The sequence below is a fragment of the Grampus griseus genome (genome assembly GCF_964374135.1).
Source record: "Grampus griseus genome assembly, chromosome: 5".
NCBI lineage: Eukaryota > Metazoa > Chordata > Mammalia > Artiodactyla > Delphinidae > Grampus > Grampus griseus.
Genome location: NC_138998.1, coordinates 31,964,222 through 31,987,094, shown reverse-complemented (window position 1 = coordinate 31,987,094; position 22,873 = coordinate 31,964,222). Strand labels below are relative to the sequence as shown.

General features: G+C 53.0%; 1 protein-coding gene across 1 annotated transcript in view; it reads right to left on the bottom strand.

The window, feature by feature from the left end:
- Positions 1-22,873, bottom strand: part of KY (kyphoscoliosis peptidase) — a 49,270-nt gene that overhangs the window by 9,698 nt on the left and 16,699 nt on the right. Inside the window, exons 4-9 of the mRNA XM_082655439.1 lie at positions 21,501-21,575; positions 19,673-19,735; positions 16,397-16,479; positions 12,213-12,321; positions 8,531-8,648; positions 199-387 (exon numbers count right to left, since the gene is read on the bottom strand). Of these exons, the coding sequence (XP_082511565.1) occupies positions 199-387; positions 8,531-8,648; positions 12,213-12,321; positions 16,397-16,479; positions 19,673-19,735; positions 21,501-21,575 (637 nt within the window). The remainder of the gene's footprint in view (positions 1-198; positions 388-8,530; positions 8,649-12,212; positions 12,322-16,396; positions 16,480-19,672; positions 19,736-21,500; positions 21,576-22,873) is intronic.

The window sequence follows — 22,873 nt, the reverse complement described above, 5'->3', positions numbered from 1 at the left end:
AGAGTGAGGTGACAGGAAGGCCTGGGCCCTTATCTTGGCCTGGAGCTAGCTCACTCCCTCCACCAGAGGAAGGGTGGGAGCGGCCAGCAGCACACGGAGGAGGCCCCCCAGCCCTCCTTCCCCTTCCATCCAGCCTTCTCCACCTGCTGCCTCCTCCATCTCCACCCACCAGGCACCCCGCAGAACCGAGGTACTTACAGGAAGGTGAATTTGGAGGTGGTGGAATCCACCAGGCCGCTGCCCCAGGTGCTGTCCACCAGGTGCCATCTCCCCTCCAGGAACACGGCGTTCCAGGCGTGGTCAAACTCCCCGGAGAAGCTCTGCCCCGGCTGGTAGCCAAAGCCCTTGGAGTAGCCAGGCACCGTCATGCACTGCACGCCAGCGATCCTGGGGCGGGACAGGGCTCTGAGAGGCGGCTCCTGCTGGGGCTGCGTCCAGCACAAGTCTGTCTGTCTGTGGCCCCAAGCCTTAGGTGCATTTGCTGTCCGGAAGTCCCTCCGGGCCTCTCCTCTTCCCTGACTCTCGCCCAGTCACACACACACAGAGTTTTGTCTGCAGAGCCGGAGGACAGGGGGACACAGGGCTGGCTGGTCCCTCTGGCACAGCCTGGCTGCGGTCCCCGCTGTCTGCTCCCCCTCCAGCCTCTACAGAGCACTTGGGAATGTCTCTCCCCAGAGCCTGCCTGAGGGCTCCGCCGGCAGCCGCAGGAGGACAGTGGTGCAATGGTGAGGGGCGCCTGGCGGACACGGAAACCAGGGGCATGCCAATGCTCTCGACTCGATTCACGTGGCTGGGGAGTTGGGTTGAGGTGCCACGGGTGGGGCGTCAGGCAGGGTGCTGCACGCGAGGGTTAGGGAGAAAGCTGAGCTCACCTCCACCGCCACGTCCTGCCCGCGGACACCTGTGCGGGGACCCCTGGGGCAGGCCAGCTGGGGTCCCCATCTTGACCTGGGGAGGACTGGCCCACTGCCAGGGCCACCACGGTGCATTAAGGCCATTTGCCGACTGATCGCCCTGGCCACGGTTTCAGAGTCCCCTGTAGCTGTTACTTCGGGAGTGGAAATGCTGAGCGGTCAGCTCGAGCTTTTATCAAGACCCCCTTGACAGTGTGTTCCCTCACTGCTCACAACCAAGCTGGCCTGGACGGTGGGGCGATGGGCGCTGGTCACCTCTGGGGACCAAATGGCAAGCTCTAATCTGGGCACTTGCAGCTGGAACACTGAGGCCCAGACCTGGGCTGTGGGCAGCACCACACGGCCACGGCAAGCACCCCGAGAGTCTTGCCATGGCCAGCTGGTCCTCTCCTTCAGCAGCCCTGCCCCCAAATGGCAGCTCTTCTGGTGCAGGGGACCCCTAGTGCCAGCCCTTCTGGGGCCTCTGTGTGAGCTAGAACAAGGTGCTCCTTCTTCAGGACACTTTCCTTTCACTGTGGAAGGTTGGTGTAATCAACGCCCAAACCCGTGATATCCAGGATGTTCGTGATGGCCCATCGGATGGGGCTCAGCACGAGCTGCCCGCTGACTCTGCCCTCCCCTTGCACGAACCGGGGCTGTGCTCCGGGTGTAGGCCCGGCCTGAATCAGGGAAGCGGCCTCGGGCAGCTGGGGTCCCTCCGGGAGCAGGTCTGCAGTCTCAGTTGCTCTGAACAAGAGGCCATGGAGCCTCAGGCTAATGGGGTGAAATGGCCATGCACACAGGATAGGAATGGGGAAATTTTCCGTATAAAAACGACCATTTAATTAACAATTAGTAGAATATTGGATTAAATACGACTTATCTCTATTTACATATCATTTGTTGAAAGACCTAGTGAGGCAAAATATGGAGCCTGCAAATTACCAGATTCCACCTTGCCATGGGGGCCGCTCATGTGCCCACGCGGCCTGAGCTCCCCTCTCCTGCCGGGGGGCAAGCCTGCTCTGCTGAGGCTCCTTATGGGCTGGGAAGTTTTGCAGCCCCCCACCCTTCTGCCTGCCAAAAGGACGTCCAGGCCTCCCAGGCTGCCTAAGAAATCCCATGGGAACAGACCAGCCGGGCCCGTGGGGAGGATTTCGGGACCCCTTGGGGGGCGGGAGCAGAGAATGAGAGAAACCAGATTCCCGTGGATGTCAGGATTCTGCTGGTAAAAGCCAACACGGACTCCCTGGAGCAGAAGGGCCGCCCAGAGGCTCGAGGCCTGGGAGGGGTGGGCCCAGGACCCCAGGGGAGGGAAGTGCAGCAGCATGCCTGGAGAGCCCCCTCCTCACTTAGCTGCAATGGGATGAGGCCCAGGAGGTTCTCAGCCTGTGTGATCTGAGTGAGTTTATAGTCTTAGAAGAAACAGCCAGCAGAGGGGAGAGGCAAGGGTGCCATGCCAGGCCAGAGGGCTGGGACTGAGGTACGTGGGAGGCATGGGGGCGCCTTCCATAGGAGGTAGGGCTCCCTATACTCAGAGAGTGGATGAGGAGAAGGAATGTTGTGAAAAACATTTAACGAGGTAGGAGATGTTCCTGACACGCTGTTAACTGACAAGAGCCTATAAACCCCTGCCATCAGCACAAGGGGGGTGTGTGTGTGTGTGTGCACGCGTGCGTGCGCGCACGCATGGAAAACAAGAGATGGGGGAGGGCAGAGTGAGAGAGACAGTCCAAAAGTCATCTGGTCTCTTAGTGATGGGATTATGGGTGATTTTAATTTTCTTCTTTAAGCTTCTCTTTAATTTTAAAATTTTCAATAACGATTATGCGTTACTTTTCGAATTGGAAAAGAATCCATAAATACTACTTGAAAACGACACTTTTAGTGAGTTATTTTCCTTTCTTGCCCAGAACGTCGGTGCATATGAATTTCTAGGATGACGTGGAGGAGTGTGGAGTACTGGGACACCAGTGTTTACACAAGGGGCTGCTTTGCAGGAAGGGAGGGGAGCTGCGGGCCTTGGGAGGGTGGCTGCTCAGCTCTGAGCGAAGTCAAGGGGGGAAGGAGAGGTGCTGAGCGCCCTTGCGGCCTCCAGATGCTGTGAGAAAGATGGGGCTGGGGCTGATGTGGGCAGATGGCTGACTCGAGCTCTGCCGGAGTGTCCTCCTGGGAGAAGCCGTGTCCCCGGGCAGAGGTATCCTCCCACCACGGGTGTGAAGTGGAGGTCAGAGTTGAGCACCAACTAGGGGAATAAGAGTGAACACCCCGCCCCAAGCCTGGAAAGGGCCTGAGGGGGGAGAAGCGAGTGGCCAGCTGTCCTCCCAGAGGGCTGGGGGCGGGGGCGGGCTGGAGGCGGCGGTGACTTGGCTGAGCCGGGAGGGCGGGGCTCACCCCAGTGTGACCTTGCCAGGCTCACTGTGGGCAACACAGAAGGTTGGCATTAAATGATCTCTAGGGGTTGATTCTCTTCTGACAGGCTGAGGAGAAGCTGGGAGGGCCGTGGGGAATGCCTAGGGCAGAGTAAAGATGAAAAAACCCCCTCAGCTGTAAGCTTCTGCCATGCTTGACTATGACATGAGGACGTTTTATTACCTGGCAGCCATGTGCTAGATGAATTGGACAAAGAAGTCATAATGTAAAGCATTATTGTTAATAATCCATAACTCTCATGCGAGGGTGTGGACCTAGTAATTCTAGCTGCTGGTTGCTAGACAGATGACCCACCACCATCTCAGGTCATCAAAAGATCACCAACGGTATACACTGCAAAGCACTGTACCAGGCGCAGGCACCAGGGGATAATATCACATATATCATTTCAAAATGTAATAAATAGCATAACATAATAAGTTGTAATATTCTAAACATAAAGGTCACTGGCCACCCTAGATGTGCTCATAGTCGGAAGGGGGCAGATATGTGAACCGTCACGAAAATGCTAGTGATAAGCACGGCCCTTTCAGGGAACCCAAAGGAGCAGGAATGTGCTGGAAAGCTCGGGGAGAGCACTGAATAAGCGGAGGACGAGAAACGTTTCCGCCTCTCAAAGAACCCCAACCAGCCATCCTAGAGCCCCAGATATCAGCCAGGGAGACGTATCTAATAACCTCGGGGTGCAGAATCTTGGTTTTTACTTTTGACAGTTTTGAAAATCCCAACACCAGTGGTTTTACTGAGGAGGCGATGGATCCAGACTGTGACTCATTTTAAACAGAGACGATCCGGGCCTCGGCAGCAGGGTGGCTAAGCGGCCTGGGGTGGGCGGTGTACCCTGCACATATCAGCCCCTGACCATAGTGGGCCTCCTCACCTCGGACCACTTCTCCCAGGATGTCTGAGCCACACAGAAAAAAACAGGGAGGGTGGGAAGGCTATAGGACAGGCAGTGAGCCATGCTCTTTTTTCCCATCTTGATGAAAACATTGTGATTTCTAATAGTAAAATTAGGAAACATGGTTTCGTTAATGTTAAGCCCAAGGGCCAGTTTAACTGGGCAAATGTGTGAATTAGAATTTTTAGGGCCTTGCTGTTTCTGAAATGGTCCTCAAGAAGGTCGTAGAAAACAAATTTATGGTTACCAAAGGGAAGGTGGGGGAGGGATAAATTGGGAGTTTGGGATTAAAATATACACTCTACTATATATAAAACAGATAACCAACAAGGTTCTACTGTATAGCACAGGGAACTATACTCAATATCTTGAAATAACCAATAATGGAAGAGAATGTAAAAGGATATATATATGTATGTATAACTGAATCACTTTGCTGTACACCTGAAACTAACCCAACATTTCAAATCAATGTTTTTCAATAAAAACTAAAAAAGGTATATTATATAAATCCAAAAAAAGGTAAATTCTAAACTGGCAAAAAAATTGTGATTTCTATACACATGAATAACCATGATTTCTGTTTCACGATTTATGTAGTTGATTTCTTGTAAATTTGACAGTGTCTTCATATTTCTGCTATATGGTCGGTCCCCTTACCCTTTTCTTATACCACCACCCTTACAGCAAGGTCAGTAACTGTAATCATGGTAATAATTTTCACTCCAAAGCCCTGTTTAGAGCCTTTTGAGGTTGACTTCAGTGGCTCCTCTCTGACAAGTGAGGAGTTGGCAGTTCAGAGAGGGAGGCTGACTTGGCTGGGGACACTCAGTAGTCCAGGGGCCAAAGCAGCGCCAGGACTCGTTTTTCCTGATGCACAGTTCAGTAGGCTCTGTAATTGCACCAGCCCTTTTGTACACCGAGATTTGTTTTAATCTATAAACTTCTGGGTGGTATACAGAGTGAAATTAAAGGCTGGTTTGCTATAGTGATGTACTTCATCTTCGTGAGCACTCTCCTTTGGTGTGTCTATAAGGATGGGAGAGTTTAGATGCCCCTTTCAGAGGCCGTATATGGTGAGGATCATTTAAGGTTATTTAATGTATCCAGGCTTCTGGGCCTTTGGAACCATGTGATGTTCTGGGATGGTCTGGGGCACGCAGCAGCACGCCACTGTGACAGCTGAAGGATGCATGGAAAACGCACCGACATCTGATTGGTGACAACGAGCCTCCTCACCACCAAAGTCTCAAACTGGCAATAAGCTCCCGGCCTTATCAGAAGTCCCCGGAAAATCTGCTAGCTGGTGGTGCCAGCGCGGTGATAACGGGGAGACATTGCACTGGAGGCTGACTTAGCGGCAGAATTCTGGGGAATTAAGCTTGACCCTTGCAAGGAAATGAAGCAAAATTCACGAAGGCTGTCAGGGAACTGAGGCAAAAGGAGAGACATCAATGCTGGACGAGAGAAGGTCAGAAAGAAACTGGTCCAGCAGTTACAAGCAACAGTGCTAACAAAAAAGGTATATTGGTTACTTGGGAAAGACGATGAAGAAATGAATGACATTGCAAAAATATCTGAATTCCCCACCAAATTACTTTATTATATCAGTCTTTAATGAGGCCACTGCAGGGAGGTGAAATGGACTGGCAGAAGTAATGACAGCCGTGTGGATACAACTCTTGCTAAGAGGCCACCTTGACAACTAAGCAGGGGTAAACCAGCAAGTGTGGATTACACGTCTTCAGTTATTAAGGAGTCCGGTAATGAATTTACCAAACCTTCAGCAGTTATTTTAAAGGTAAGGGGACTTAGGAAGGATGCATGGACAAGGTTACCGAACTTTAAAGCCAAAGTTAAAGGAATTCAGCGAACTGTGAGCTATTGTTAAATGTCCCAGGCAATGCAGAGAGTATTTCACATGGTAACTGCCAGGTTGGAACCTAGCTTTAAATGATGCAAAACGTTGGGATGTGTTTTAATGATCAGCTTCAGGCCAGAATACAGACGTTGTTAAGCATCTGGACCAGGCCAAAAGAGCTGACAGTTCCACTCAAGGCCAATGTCAATTTTCTGAGCCTATGTGAGTCTATGTGGGTCTGTAGGAAAGTTCTACAGAGCAAAGATACTCCAGTACTGTGGGAAGACAGGGAGGATTAAAAAAAACAACAAGCCCCAAGTCAGGTTAGCAAACTGCAAACTGCATGTTCTCATTTAGTCCTGCAGTCCTGCCAGTAGGTAATAAAGTCCGCAGTGTACAGATAAGAAAACTGAGGCTCCCAGAGGCTTAGTGCCTTCCAAAAGGAACAAAACTAATAAGTGGTACATTAAGGACTGGAAATCAAGGACTGGTAAACTAACTGAGGCCTGGAAGTCTTTCTGCTATAAATCTGATACTCCTTCCATATCATGCTAAGAAGGCTTCTACTGGATAAAGAAGGATATGTTCTATGACTTAAAACCCTGAGTGTTTTCAAATTTGCAAATTGAGATGAAAATGCTGAAAGGTGCTAGGCACAAATAGAGCTGAACACAGAGGGAGGGCTATTCCATTATTTAAAAAGAGAAGAAGGTCCATTTCATACAAGTCTGCTAGGAATATCCTGTCATTTCCTGTCATTGAGGACCTACTATGTGTAGGATTCTGAGATGTATATTCACAGGGAAAGCAGAAAGGGTCCGGGGAGACATATGAAGACACAGAAGACCTATAAGACCTATAAGAAGAAATGAGCACAGGCAAAGCCTACATGATAGAACAAAGTCCAGAAAGGAATATGACAAAATGTCAAGTGTCATCTCTAAGTGGTAGGATTCGGGTAACTTAATTTTCTTCTTTTTGCTTCTATGCACTTTATAAATCTATAGTTAAGTTTTATTTTAATTTACAGAAGTGAGTTAAAGAAAAGCCTAAGCAAGACCTGAGCTGGTGTACAGGTGTGCTGACGGCACCCCGGGAGGGGGAGGGGGGCCATCCTGCAGCGGGGCCCAAAGAGCATTAGGGAGAGGAGAGCAGAAAGGGCCTGAGGAGCTGGAAGTGGGGGGAGCGGCGGAGGCGGCAAGGCCAGGAGGGAGATGAGGCTGCAGTTGGGAGGACATCATGGGGCAGCGTAAGCCTTTAGTCTGGTTCAGGAACCCAGGGCCTCGGAGCCTGGGCAGGGGGCCGGTGAGGACCCCGGTTTCTGGAGAGGCCCAAAGGCATGTGGGGTGCCTGGGTCTAGGGTGGGGTGGGAATGTGGGGGTTGGGAGATGGGTTGCACCTCTGCACCCTGACCCGCCGTGGGCCCCTCTAAGAGCAAACGGTGAGCAGGAGGGGTGGAGAAGCATGTCTGCGCTTGCTGGGTGCGGGAGGCTGGACCACTGGGGGTCAGGCAGGGACTGGGATGCGTGTCCCCCAGGAGCAGGACATCCTGTGGCCGCTGTACAGCACCTACACACCACGCCCGCCCGCCCGTGGACTCTTAAGTGTCTGTTGCTACTCTTGGTTTGATGAATTGCCCCCTGCAGTCCTGGCTGGCTGATGTCTGGGTGCCTGAGAACCCCGGCTCCCAGAGGGCTGCAGGGGCAGTGGGCACAGTCTGTCTACACCCCTGGGGATGGGCTTTTCAGTGGTCCCCAGGGCTGGCTGACTGCTTCCCGGGGAACATGGCAGACCTCAGAGAGCAGGCACAGGAAGCTGTGCAGGTCGGCGGGGCTCCCCCAGCCTTGAGTCTGTCTCCAGGTCACCTAGAACCCGCAGTGAGGTCTCCAAACACAAATGAGAGCAGCCACTCGCCTGCTCTCACCCACCTGGGCAACCTGGCCAGGTGCTCGCTCCCGGAGCAATGGAAACGGAGCCCAAAGGCTCCAAGAGACAAGCTGCTTCCTAGTTATTCAGCTTTTCCAACTGACAAATCTTTTCGAGGGTGGAGCTTTTGTTTGCCCCAAGAGGGCCCCTGTGCCAGCCCTGAGGACAGCCTTTCACAGTCCTCTTGGCGCCCGCAGTCACTGTCCTTGCGTTCCCAGATCTGCCATTCTTCTAACCTTCAGCTGCACAGAGATGGGAGAAGGTGGAAAAAGGGCCTTTTATAACCAAATTATCTCTGTGCATTCATCTGCCATTATGTTAATGTATCCAGAAGCCCGACAGATGGTACAAAGTCAATTACGCTGGTGTTAAAAAGGGAGAAATTGACCTTTTCAGGACTCACTTGGATTCAGAGCAGAGTTTGCAAACTCGGGTTTCAGGCCTGGCACGTGGGTGAAGGCGCAGGGCACTTGGCAGGGGGTGGGTCAGGGTGGTCAGCCCGGGATACCTCTGTACCTGCACATTCTCTCAAAGAGCCCAGCGTAGCCATCACAGTTGGTCTTCTGGGTCTGCAGGATGGTGGTGGGTTTGAAGGCCTGGCGGTCCTTCTCCTGGGCGGCCTCGATGTCATACTCTGGAGGGCAGAGGAGGAGGCCGTGAGGAACCAGGTCCCTGGAGACGACCCGGCTGGTGCAGAGGAGAGAGGGGTCCACAATCTGTGGCGCTGCCCCTGCCCTCCACTGTACTTCCAGCATCACTTGGGCTGGCCTCCCTCAGGCCGGGGAGAAACCGCTATGGACTGAAGGGAACAGGGTCCCAGTCTAGGTGCTATCTGGCAAATGTCCCCTCTGTGTGGGTGAGGGCAGGAAGAGCAAGGCATTGGCTGAGGGGCCACTGGCTCCTTAGGCCTCGTAGGAGTGGCTGGGAGGGGAGGGACAAAGACAGCACTGGGCTGGGGTTTGCCTGCGTGTCCCCACCACAACACAGCTCTGCAGGCGGGGCCAGTGAGGCAGCTCACCCATCCCTGCGGCAGCCCCCAAGGCCAAAGCCTCACACTGACCTGCAGGGGGCGAACTGAGCTACTATTAAAACTTGTCCCAAACAGAGAAGACAGACTGTCACTTCAGTAACAGTAGAGCTTAAGGCATGGGGGAGGACCTGAGCCTGTGGCCTTTGAGGGCACAAAGGAGGTGTGTGTGTGTTGGGGGGGGCTGGGGGGTGGTGTGTGTGCGTGTGGTGGTGGTATGTGTATGTGTGTGCGTGTGTGTGTGCATGCGCACGTGTCTGTGTGCATGTGTGTGTGGGGCTGGTGGTGTGGTGTGTGTGTGGGCTGTGTGTGCGCGTGTGTGTGTGGTGTGTGTGTGCGTGTGTGTGTGTGCTGGGGTGGGTTGTGCGTGTGTGTGCTGGGTTGGGTTGTGTGTGTGTGTGCACATGTGTGTACATGTGTGTGCATGTGTGTGCACATGTGTGTGTGGCGTGGGTGGGGTGTGTGCGGGTGTGTGTCTGTGTGTGCATGTGTGGGGTGTGTGTATGCCTGTGTGGGTGTGTGTGTGATTGCGGTGTGTGTGTGTGCGCGTGTGTGGGGGTGGGTTGGGTTGTGTGTGTGGTGTGTGTGGGGATGTGTGTGTGGGGTGTGTGTGTGTGTGTGTGGGGGTCTGTGTATGTGTGTGTGTGGGTGTGCGTGTTTTTGATGTGTGTGTGTTTGTGCGAGTGCATGTGTGGTGTGTGTGTGTGTGCATGTGTGTGCGGGGTGAGGTGGGGTGTGTGCGTGTGGGGGGGGGTTGTGGGTGGGTGTGCGTGTTTTTGGTGTGTGCGTGTGGAGTGGGGTGGTTTGTGTGTGTGTGTGCGCGTGTGTGTTTGGTGTTTGTGGGTGGATGTGCGTGTTTTTGGTGTGTGTGTGTGTTTGTGCACGTGCGTCTGTGGGGTGGGGTGGGCTGTGTGTGGGTGTGTGTGGGGTGGGGTGGGGTGCGTGCGTGTGTATATGTGTATGGGTGCGTGTATTTGGTGTGTGCATGTGGGGTGTGTGTGTGTGGGGGGTGGTTGTGGGTGGGTGTGCATGTTTTTGGTGTGTGTGTGTGCGTGTGCATCTGTGGGGTGGGGTGGGCTGTGTGTGGGTTTGCGTGTGTGCGTAGGGTGTGTGTGTGTGTGTGTGTAGGGGGTGGGGTGGGGTGTGTGTGCTTGTGTGTGGGGTGTGTGTGTGGGAGTGTTGTGGGTGGGTGTGCGTGTTTTGGGTGTGTGCGTGTGGGGTGGGGTGGTTTGTGTGTGTGCATATGTGTGTGGTGTGTGTGTGTGTGTGGTTGTGGGTGGGTGTGCATGCTTTTGGTGTGTGTGTGTGCGTGTGGGGTGGGGTGGTTTGTGTGTGTATGCTTGTGTGTGTGTGTGGTCGTGTGTGTTTTTGGTGTGTGTGTGTTTGTGCGTGTGCATCTGTGGGGTGAGGTGGGCTGTGTGTGTGTGGGGTGTGTGTGTGTGTGCGTGCATGTGTGCATGTGGGGTGGGGTGGTTTGTGTGTGTGGGGGGTGTGTGTGTAGTTGTGGGTGTGTGTGTGTTTTTGGTGTGTGTGTGTTGTGCGTGTGCATCTGTGGAGTGGGGTGGGCTGTGTGTGTGTGGGGTGTGTGTGTGTGTGCGTGCATGTGTGCGTGTGGGGTGGGGTGGTTTGTGTGCGTGTGGGGTGGGGTGGTTTGTGTGTGTTTGTGTGTGTGTGCATGTGTGTGGGGTGTATGTGTGCACGTGTGTGTGTGTGTGGTTGTGGGGCGGTGTGGGTGTTTTGGGGGTGTGTGTGTGTGTGTTTGTGTGCGTGCATGTTGGGGGTGGGGTGGGCTGTGTGTGAGTGTGTGTGGTGTGTGTGGTGCATGTGTGTGGTGTGTGTTTGTGTGTGGTGTGTGTGGGGATGTGTGTGTGTGGTTTGTGTGGGGTTGTATGTGTGTGTGTGTGGGTGTGTGTGCGTGTGCATGTGTGTGTGTGGGGTGGGGTGGTTTGTCTGTGTGTGTGCATGTGTGGGTGTGCAGGGGTGTGTGTGGTGTGTGTGTGCACGCGTGTTTGGAGTATGCATGTGTGGGGTTTGTGTGCGTGCATGTGTGTGGGGGTGGGGTGTGTGGGGGGATGTATGTGTGTGTGTGTGCATGCATGTGTGCATGTGGGGTGGGGTGTTTTGTGTGTGTGGTGTGTGCGCGTGGGTGTGCGTGTGTGTGGGTGTGCGTGTGTGTGCGTGTGTTTGGGATGTGCATGTGTGGGGTTTGTGTGTGTGCGTGTGTGTGGATGTGTGTGTGTGTGTTCATGTGTGTGTGTGGGTGTGGGTGTGTGTGGGCGGTGCAGCAAAGTCCTGACGGATGTCCTGTTTCCCATCCTGCCCCCTTAAAGCCCAGGCTGAGTGCCAGGGCTGGAGTTGGAGGAATGGCTCCTCAGGTCCTATGGCAGATGCCCTACCTGTGTCAGGTGAGTTCATCCTCTAAGCTGCATCCCTAACTGCTGCTCTGGGAGGACAAAGAGAAAGCCCAGTGGCAGCAGGTCAGGGAAGCCCTGCTGGTCTCTATGTCACAGGGAAGTCACTAGAAGTCCATCCCACCAGCCAGCTCCTCCATGGACTGCAGGGTGCAGCATCCAGCTTCCCCTTAGCAACCGCCTGTGGGATTGGCTTGAGCTGGTCAGACTCTCAAGGGTGTCCCATGCAGAGCTGTGGGCAGCTGCGCAGGCCCAGGTCCCCTGGGGTGGCTCTGAGAACCTGGAGACTGGGCTGAGAGCAGAAGCTGAGGCCCCCACTGTGGGAGCAGGCAGCCGGGAGAGGGGTGCCCACTCACCCACCACTCCCGGGTGTTTTGAGAAACCTCTGGTGTTACAGCAACTTTTCAAATAGCTATGGCTCATCCCCAGCCTCTTCCTTCTTGGAGATGACCTTCTGCCCTGGGTTCTCATCTCTGTGGAGCAGGTCACCCAGGAAGGCAGGACTGAGGGAAGGCTGCCGCTGGGTGAGGGGCCTCAGCTCTGGCTATGGGCAGAGGGCCACGTGGGATCCTTGCCCATGCACCCTTCATGGAGACTGCTAGCACACAGTGAGTTAACCTTGGTTATTGAACCCAGCCATCTGAGAGCCCCTCTCCTCCACCTTCCCTCTTCCTCCACACACATGGGTGATGGAGTCAAGCCCAGAGATGTTCCTCTGGGAACAGGGTCCCAGAGCCAGTGGCCCTACCGGCAGGCCTACCTATGTGGTGGCAGATCCAGATCCAGATGGCGCGGACCCTCTCCAGGTCACTGTGGGCCTCCTGGAGCAGGTCGCTCACCAGCGCGTCCAGGCCGCTCTTGACTGTCACCTGGGAAGTGGAAGGAGTGTGCTACGTCAGGGCCCAGACAAGGGCTGTGAGGAGCCCGGTGCCTTGCCACCTGCAGCCAGCACTGCCCTTCCTCTGGGCAGAGAAGGAGGAGAGGCCCAGAGGCTCAAAGGCTGGGCTTAGGGCAACCTTGATGCGGTCTGGACGCAGTGGGAAGTGCTGACCAGCTGAACCACTGGCTCTAGAGCCATCACATCTCTCTGCAGCAGCTCCTGGGGCCAGTTAAGTGGCCATCCGGGCGCTGTAGCAGCCCCTAGTCATGGTCAACACTACCCAAAGCAATCAACAGATTTAGCACAATCCCTATAAAAGTCCAACAGCCTTTTTTGCAAAAACGAAAAAACCAGTCCTCAAATTCATATGGAATTCTAAGGGGCCTGGAATAGCCAAAACCATTTTGAAAAAAGATGAACAAAGTTGGAGGACACAGATTTCTGGATTTCAAACTTACTTAAAGTTACAGTAATCACAACAGTGTGATATCGACATAAGGGTTATATAGACTAATGAAACAGAACTGAGTCTAGAAATAAACTCATACGTCTATGGCTAATTGACTTTTGACCAGGGTGCCAGGTCCATTCAATGGGGAAAGAATAGTCTCTTTAATAGATGGTACCTGACAACTGGATATCCATATGCAAAAGAAGGAAGTTGGACCCCTACATCATACCATATATAAAAATTAACTCAAAAATAATCAATGACCTAAATATAAGAACTGAAACCGTAAAACTCTTAGAAGAAAACACAGGGGTAAATCGCGGTGACCTTGGATTTGGCAATGGATTCTTTGATATGATACCAAAAGCTCAGGATATAAAAGAAAAAATAGATTAATTTGGCTTCATAACAATAAAAATCTTCTGTGCATCAAAGGACAATATTAAGAAAGTGAAAAGATAATTTATAGAATGGAAGAAAATATTTGCAAATCATATACCTGATAAGGGTTTAATATCCAGAATATATAAAGAACCCGTATAATTCAACAACAAAATGACAACCTAATTTTAAAATGGGCTTGAATATACATTTCTCCAAAAATATATAAATGGCCAATAGACACATGAAAAGATGCTCAATGTCATTAGTCACTAGGGAAATGCAAATCAAAACCACAATGAAATACTACTCCATACCCACTAGTATGACTATAGTAAAAAAAAAAGGCAATCATAAAAAAATTGGCAAAAATTTGAAGAAATTAGAACCCTTGTACATTGCTGGTGGGAATGTAAAACGGTGCAGCTGCTGTGGGAAACAATTTGTCAGTTCCTCAAAAATTTCAACATGGAATTACCATATGACCCAGCAATTCCACTCCTAGGTATATATACAAAAAGAATTGCAGACAGATACTCAGATACCTGTTCACCAATGTTCATGGGGCAATATTCACAATAGCCAAAAGGTAGAAACAATGCAAGTGCCCATCACAGATGAATGGATAAACAAAATGTGGTATATCCATGCAATGAAATATTACTCATCCATTAAAAGTAATGAAGTTCTCAGACATGTTACAACATGGATGAACCTTGAAAACACAGTGCTAAGTGAAACAAGTCAGACACAAAAGACACAGTGTATGATTCTTACTTATATGAAATACCTAGACTAGACAAATTCATAGAGACAGTAAATAAATTAGAGGTTACCAGGGGCTGGGAGGAGGGAGAATGGGGAGTTATTGCTTAACGGGTACAAAGTTTCTGCTTGGGGTGATTTTGGAAGTAGACAGTGGTGACGGTTGTACAACACTGGGAATGTAATTGATGTCACTGAATTGTACACTTAAAAACGATTCCAATGGCAAATTATATGGCATATGTTTTACCATAATATATAAAAAAAGAGCAAGTTAGGTTTTCTGCATGGATCCTCAGGAGAAAACAGGGCTGGGGTTGCTGGAAAGGCAGCCCTGGCCATGCTCACTCTTTCTAGAGAAGTAGGGGCACCTGTGCGCTTACCTCTGCAATGGTTGCCCGCGCCTCCGTCAGCTCCCACCCTAGGTCCTCCTGACCTAGGAGGTTCCGCCGCTCACACGGGAGCTCCAGGACCCACCCTCTGAGCACAGGAAGACCGCCAGGCCCCTCTGCGTGTCCCCTTGCCCAGCTGCTCCAACACCACAGTCCTGTCTTTGTCCCTCTCCCAGGGCCTAGAAGCACACGTCGCAGGCCTGCATTACAGCCCGGCTGACTCCTGACTTAATCCCCAGCTTCGGTTCTATGGTTTCTGGCCCTTTGGTCCCCACTCACTGCTCTCTGAGGCTGTCCAGCAGCCTGTCCATCCCTTTTGGCAGCCATGACAACATATCCCACCTTGCACAGACTCTGGAGGCCCCCTTCCCTTCCCTCACTCTCGCAGATGACCAGGCCTCAGACTCAACAAGGCCCAGGCAAGACTTCCTTACCAACGAGCCCTCCTCCTCCGCTGGGCTCTCTGCTGGCCTCGGGGCCAAGCCGCCTGCCTTGGCAAAGCTGCCCTTCCTTCCTCAGGCGCTGCCCTCGCTCCGCTGCATCCTCACCTCCTCCTCCCGGGCCTGGCGGCCCCAGCCTCTCCTGTCTGCCGTGTCTCTTCAAAACGCCCCCCAGTCTCCCTCTCAGGACTGCCCACATCTAGTCTCCCTTCCTTGCCAGGCTCCTGTGGGGTCTTCCCTCCACTCCCTCCCCCTTCAACCCCCATTTGCCCTTCAGCCTGCCGGAGCCTGGCCGAGGCCTTCAACCTCCTCTGAGCTGCCCCCCTGGAAGTACGAAGGGCCTCAGTGCTGAGCAGTGGAAGGGAGCCTGTCTAGCCTCGCCTGGCCAGAGTGAACCATGACCGCACCTTCTAGAACACTGACCCTTCCTGGTCTCGCCCGGCCTCAGGTGGCTCCTGGCCCTGCCTTCCCCAAGATGGCACCCTCCCTATGGCTTTAGCTCTTAGCTGAATCTGACGGCTCCCAAAGCAGGGTTTCCGGCCAGACCTCTCCAGGCTAGATACAGCTCCGGGCTCGGCTATCCAGCTGCCCAGGGGTCACCTCCACAGGCGCTAGAGCCCACTGCACCCCACACAAACCATCACCCCCGACACGTGCTCCAGCTCCCTCACTCCGCGCGCCGAGAAGCTACCCTGCCTGCCCTCCACCGCTCAGCGCGGTGACTGGGCAAGCCCTGCCCCACCTTTACCTCACTGCACACACACTGGGGAGGGGTCCTTCCCCTCTGCTTCCAGCTCCTCTCCGTTCTCAGTGTCCCCGCTTCATCCAGGGATGCCTCCTCCTGCCAGGACAGCTGGACACCCCCTACTGATGCCCCTGCCTTGAATCAGACTCTCTGATCCGAGCTCCTATCGTCACTCATCAGTTCAGCAAACAAGCTTCCTGAGTATCCACTATGTGCCAACCCCAGGGTGTTTTTTCTAGGACTGTAGACGATCTCCCGGCTTATCGGCCTAGGATTGCTCACCCTGACCTTAGCGACGGGTCCAGCTCCTTAGCTGCTCCAATCAGACTCTCTGTGGTATGGCTCCTGCCTGGCTCCCAGGACCCCAGTGGGTCCCTCAGGCATCAGCTCTTGTAGCTGCCCCTCCCCACACCTGCCCCAGATGTGCCCAGGCCCAGAGGTGTGGGAGCTCAGCCGCCCACGTGTTCAGGGGTGAGGACTGCCATGGTCATGTGGGTCCTGGCCATCTGCATCTGTGGTCCTCCCCCCATCCTCACGTCCCTTCCTTCATGGGCTGGGGCTGGCAGGGCTCAGCAGCAGCAGTGCCCCAGTGGGCAGGGGAGGACAGGACAGGGCTGGCCGGAGGCGCCTGCCAACAGGGCGGCGCGGGGTGTGTAGCCTGGGGTGACAGCATCAGGACCGTGGGTGGGGTGGGAGGGTGAAATGGCCTCTGTCCGGGGCCCTTCTGTCCCCCTCCCACATACTGTGGAAAGGCGCTCCGTACTATCCACCCAAGGGACTCAGGATACACTCAGGAGGGGTCTGGGGAGAGCCTTTGCCGCTCTGGTTTGGGAAACTCCAAGCCGCCTTGTGGAGGTGACCATCACAGGCAGAGGGCCCAGCTCTCCTACCTGTGAGGCATAGGTGTCCAGTTTCTCAAACTGCCGCAGGTCCAGGGGCATGGATTTCAGGCTGGAGCGATCCCAGGGGTAGGCTGGAAACACAAGGAGGTTGGTCAGGGTCTGAGACCGGCCAACGGGACTGCCTGGCCCAGGGCTCCCTGTCTTTTTGAGGAGCTGTGACGGCCTGACCTTCAACATGGTTCCCGGACTGAAACACTGCTCTCAAGAGCTAGATCTCTTAGAAGGGCTCCTCGGTCCAACTGGTTTGGGAACCATGGCAACTCCTCTAGTCCTCTGGGAGACCCACAGGGATAGTAAGCAGACCCCAGAAGCCAGCAGTGAAAGAAGTGATGGATTGCACCTCAGTGAATTCAGCAGCCCCAGACGGACTGATGACAGAATCCCTCCTCCCCACCCCACAGTTTCCTGCAGATTCCCTGCTAGCTTTGCCAGGAATGAATGCTCCGTGGGAAGCACCCAGGCAGCGCTGCTTGCCACTGATGTCCTGGCCACGGTGCCCAGGGTGGTCTGAAGGGCACCCGGGTGTGGGAGAGGGCAAGATGGTCCTGGGCCACCTGGATCTCTGTAGGGTGAGGTGCGTTTGGCACCCAGACAGGCTTCTTCCCTTGCCCATGGTCATCTGGAGACTGACCGCTTGCACCCCAAGAAAGTTAAGAGTTCTGGCAACAGGTGCCCAAAGTACAGTGTGGGGGGGCCCTGAGGGAAGCTGGGCCTCAGAATCACTCTTCTACGCACAGCCTTTCTCAGAGGAAGCCAGGACACAGGACAGCCCCAGGCAGCTGCTGCAGGGTTGACTGACCAGTGGTCAGACCAATCCATGGATGGATGGGCAGCAAACCCCTGTCCCAGCCCAGAGAAGAGCCTGGGCTCTGGCTGGGTCTTTCTTATTCAAGGCCCTCTGAGCCAGGCTGACCAAAATCAGGCAAGCTGGATAGGAGGACAGGGCGGGGGTGAGAGGCGGATGGGGCCAAAGGGGCACTGATCCCCTGACTCCAGTGAATCAACTCTCAGCCTGCTATGTCAGGAACCTCTGGGTGCTGGGTGAGTCAGGGGTGCTGGTGGGACCCCAGGACATGCCAGCAAGCCTGGGAAGAGCAGAGTAACATGGGAAAGTGCCTGGTGGGGCTGCACAAGGCCTGGGATCTAGCCCGGTGACCTCCCCCTCACTGGGCAGTGCTAAAGCCAGCAGCCCAGCCTCCGGCGCAATCTATGGGGCACCTGGGAGAGTGAAAGAGACGGTGGATCACGTGGTAAGGTCAGCAGCACTCTTCTCCCTGGGAGGGTGCAGGGTGAGGGTCCTCTGCAGGCAAGCGCAGAGCAGGGGTGCGAAGCCGCTGTGCCCGGTGCGGGGCTGCGCCTGCATGTACCCACACAACCCTCGTGGACTGTGAGAGTCCTTTTTTTTTTCAGTTTAAAAAGAAAAGTAATTTATTAAATGTCTTCAAGTAACTGCGTGAGCTACAGGAAGACCAGAGCAGCAAGTGTAGAGGCTGCATAGCCAGAACCAGGGCTGTAAGTCAGACTGTGGAACTGCGGGGGACAGGATGTTGGAGAGTGTCGCCATTCCCACCGAGATGCGTACAGTGGTTTCCTTGGTGCTATAGACTTGAGAGGTGTGGTGAGAGGGTGGGGACGCCACCAGCGCTGGCTGGAGCTGCTCCACGACCCTCCCTGGGCCAGCATTGCATGTCAGGCAGTGCCAGCTGGTCAGGGAGCTGGTCAACGTCTGGCCACAGAGGAGCTCCCAGCCTCCAGTCAAGTTCAGCCGTCAGGAGCAGGCCACACGGGTCCTTCTGCACTTCTGCACCGCTGTGGGTCCCTTCCTGTTAGGACCCAGGCCTTCGTCCTTCTCAGCCTCAGACTGGATTTGGCCCCCTCTCCCTGCTCCCTCAGTCCCTGCTGACGCCCTGCAGGAGTCCTCGTGGGGGGGGGGGTGCGGGGGGGGAGGAGGGTGTGGGGCAGGGCGAGGTGCTGGTCCCTGTGACCTCTGACACATCCAGGATCCGAGGCTGTTCCTCTCCTAAGAGGGGACAGGGTGCGTGGTGGGCAGGCAGGCTGTGCAAACTCTATGGTGAGGCTGTGGCCTCGCCCAGCAACCTATCATTTTCTTTCTTCATTTTCTGCTCCTCTAATAAGCACCAAGACTCCCTGGACGTCCCCTGCCCCCAGCCTTCTGTCCTGTACAGTCTTACCCTGGAGCTCCCTAGAAGCCCAGCGCCATAGCGGCTCAGTGACTGTCTGGTGCCAGAGCTGGGATTTCTCGCCTCCCATCACTCAGATCACTTCAGGGCCTATCTCGGGTGGTCTACCATGCGGCCCTTGTCCAGCCAGACCCTCAGAAGGGAGGGGGGACACAGCAGGAGGCCCTGCCAAGCTTCCCCCCTTCTTGTTGCCCTCTTCCCCCCACGGACTCTGGTTCCTGCCATCCCCTGACAAGGGCCGTCACAGTGACCTAAGTGGATATGAAGTGGACTTACACATTTAACAAGCGTCAGCTCTGCAAATGAGGTCTCCCCACCCCCATTTCAAAGAAGGATGCTGTTTCTAAAATGGGATTGAAAAACCCTATTATTAAGAAAGTTTTACCCTTTCTTGGTTCCATTCTACAATATCTGAACATTAAGAATATCCACAATGATTTATGCCTCATTAAATTTACTTTCTGAGCAGATTATATAATATTTGAATATGATTTTGCATAAATACATTTTAAACACCAGTGGCATTAACTAAGTTATTCTAATTTTAAAGCAAAACAATGGGAAGAAGTACCAAACTGTACTAAACCTTAGATGCCATCTGGTCTGAGCCGAGGGGGAAACTGAGGCCCAGGGAAGGTGAGTGAGCGCCAAAAGCAGGATTTGAACCCAGGCCGTCTATTACCCATTCGGGATTTCTTCCTCTGCCCCACTCTGCTTATTCTCCTGCCTCCCTCCTTACGGATGCTTGGCATTCCATTTAAAGTTAATACAATTCTGAATTCTGTTTTTAATGTTTCCCATAATGGGCTGCCTTGTTATTGGTGGGGTTTATGCTTTAACTCTGGGATCACATCTAGTGTGTGAGCTTTTTACTTCTCTACCTGTGTCCATGGCAGACGCTGCCAATCAATCATGATACTCCTGTCCCCTGAGCCCAGAGGTGGCCCCAGACTCCCAGCACAGTGCTCCAGGGAGCCATTTCCAATTGAGCACAGATTGGCTCATGAGGCTAAACCAACTTACCGTCTCAGAGAATGGCTCCAAAGAAGGTACCACAACTTACCGTGGGCGTCTTTCCCTCCAGGCTGCCGGGCTCTTGTGTTTCCATTTTTATCGCCTTGTAAACCTACAATATCCCAAAGGTCAGAAGTAGAGACATTTCAGAAGAAATAGAAATGCAAGCACAGACGATTCTCTGTGTGGGTGTCCTTGTTTCTGATGTCTCCTCTTCACTCTCCCGCTCACAGCCTTCTTGGTCCCATCCCCACCCACCATGGAATTGCTGCTGGGATTGCCCCGGGCTTCCTGCTGAGGAGTAGGGAGGACTGACAGCCAGGGACGGGATGACAAGAAAGAGAAGTGCAGTCTGTGAGCAGAGGGAGAATTTGCTTGGGCATCAAGCCTTGCGATTATTCAGTGGGCCTGCCTGGAGCTCCGTGTTCCTCCCTCCTCTGGACGCTCCTGCCATCTCGGACCACAGATGGGGATCCTGAGAGCACCAGTGAATTCACTACCAGATGACCCCAGGACAAGAACTGACCATGGGCAGCTCATGAAAGGGGGGAGAGGGGAATTATTCCTCGGGAAGGTTCAAGGACAACCAAATCCTATAAATCCAGGACTGTTAAGGCAGAATGGTCAGCAATTGTTATTAGACTCCACAGGCAACAGGAGAGAATTTCCTGCTGATCTGAAGCCAGGTCAGGAAGATGTGGGTCCCTGTTGGAACCAGAAGGAGCCAGAGGTGGGGAAGCCAAGGCAAGTTTTTCTCTGCCCTTGAAGGCCACTGTAGGCCTTCAAATGTACAGAAGGTTGCAAATGTACATAGGCCACTCTGAGAAACAGTGGACCTTGTCTTTCTTACGGCCACATTTTGTTTCCACCTACATTCTTTGGTAGAGTGATGGGGGTTCAAAAGAGTAGCCAGATTTTTTGTGTACTTACTACACCTGGCTTGTGCATTATTGACGATCTCATTTTAGCTCATGACAATCCTATGAGGGATGTTGAATTATTTTCCTCCTTTTATACATGAGGAAATTGAGTCCAAAAGAGAGGTTGAGCCACTTGCCTGAGGTCACACAGCTGGGATCTGAACCCAGCCAGTCAACTCCCAGGGCCTGACCTCTCTACACCTGCCTGCCCTCCCGAGGCCCTGGCTGCTGAGGGCTGCAGGACCAGGCAGCCTTAGAGGAGCTGCCTCGGCCCCCGCCACGAGCAGACATGAAGGTTCACTTCATGAACCTCAGCCTTGGCTGTCCTGCAACCTCCGTTCCTTGGCCGGCATTTCCCCAGGGCCCTGTTTACCCACAGGATGGACAGATGCAGGGAGAGGACCAAGAAGGGAGCAGAGGAGACATCGTGGGCATGGGTCTGGGCCTGTGCGCACAGCACAGAAGGCAGCCGGGTGCGGTGGTGAAGGGTACAGGCTTCATTAGGACCTGGGTTCTGATCCGCTTCCTAACTGGGTGACTGGCAGCTATTTCACCTCTCTGTGCCTTTGCTGATCTACAAGGTGGGGATAATACTGCTGCATATCAAAGAGTTAAAAACTCATTGAGTGTACAGTGCTTAGCTCTGCGCATGCCACTTTTTAGGCAGTCAATAAATGGTGTCTAAAAACAATAGCACTCGTGTGATGAAATTCATCTTTAGCTAAATGCCTTGTGTTACCCACACCTAATGGCAGAGACTTAAGAACAGGGGTTGTTGAGTGTGGAGAAGAGAGTGCTCAGGATGAAGCTGTCGTGTCTCTGCCTCTTCCCAGTGTGTAGGCCCAGGTCACTCCTCTCCTTCCCCAAGAAGGTGTCCAGGCTGGGCTCTGGCCCTTCCAGCTACCCTCAATCCTCCCTGCCAGCCCTTCACACATGAGTAGCCCTGTACGTACGTACGTTTAGCCAAGGAGAACTTCTTGAGCAGCTGGGGCATGGCATCCTGAGGGTGGACCTCCACAGTCAGCTGTGTCCCTGCAGAGGAATAGGGGGTGATATTCTCAGCCAGACGCTGCCAGGAAAGGGTGCAATGTCTCATGACAGATGTTTGATCAATAAAACACAATTGGTTTTAGAGCTTTCTTTTGAATATGCAAATAATTTTTGCATAACCAAAAAACACGAAATAAGCAGACAGTTTCCAGATCTGGGCAAGATGGAGTAAACAAATTCTACCTTGTCTCTCCCACCGAATGCAACTGTAGACATTGGAAAGAATGCATGGGCTAACTCTTTGAGGACTCCGCAAAGTAAATGATAGGCAAATTGGGAAAGAAGATTAGAATTTAAAGCATCATCAGATTGGCAGAGTTGACCATTCCCCACCCCCAACTGTATTACCTAGACTGGACTCAAAGGCAGCCCCAAACCCAGCAGTGCACAATAGATGCAGAGAAAAAGTGCTCTAAGAGAAGCCCTTTCTTTTGGCCTGTGGAGTGAGAAAGGGAAACTCTAAGAGCCAGAGTGTGGGAAATCCCCTGTTGTTTTTTTACCCCTTTTTTCCATTATCTCCTGACTCAGCCTCCAGGGAAGTTCTGCTGGTATCAGTGCAGCAGTGTGTTTGGTGGCCCGGCAGGCACCTAAGACTTTGAGGGGAGGTACCAGTGAAGCTATGAGTCCCAAGAGTGTGGGAGAAAATACTCATTGATTTTTTTTTCCTCTCTTTGTTCTCTGCTGATTGGTTCCAGATGCAGGCAGAATTGTGAGAACTACCCAGAAGAGTGGAGAAACTAAAACCCCAGTTTTGGGGCCAGAGGACTGGGAAGCGGGTCATAAAGAGGAGGGAGCTCAAGAAAGCAATTCCATAAAGTTATGGATGAACTCCTGTGGTCACCTCTTCATGGATGGACCTCATTCATGTTGTGCATGCTTTGATCTCATCCTAAGCATCATATCACAGTCTTTGAGAACTAAACTAGGGGGTAGACCAATGCCCAGACTGGCTGCTGGGTGGTGCATGTGCAGGGCAGATCTGTATAGCATTGCAAAGGCTACAATCCCAAATTACTCAGTATAGAGAAACCCTAGAGAATATCAACTTAAAAAGGAAAAGAAAATCAACAGATGCTAACCCCATGATGATACAGATTTTGGAATTATCAGACAAAGACTTTGAAAGAGCCATGATAACCATGCTCTGAAAAGTGAGGGCAAATAGTTTAAAATAAATGGAAAGATACAAAGTATCAGAAAAATGTAGAAGACATAAAGAAGAAAGAAATAAAAATTTTAGAACTGAAAACTATAGTTGTTTAAAAAATTATCTGGTTATG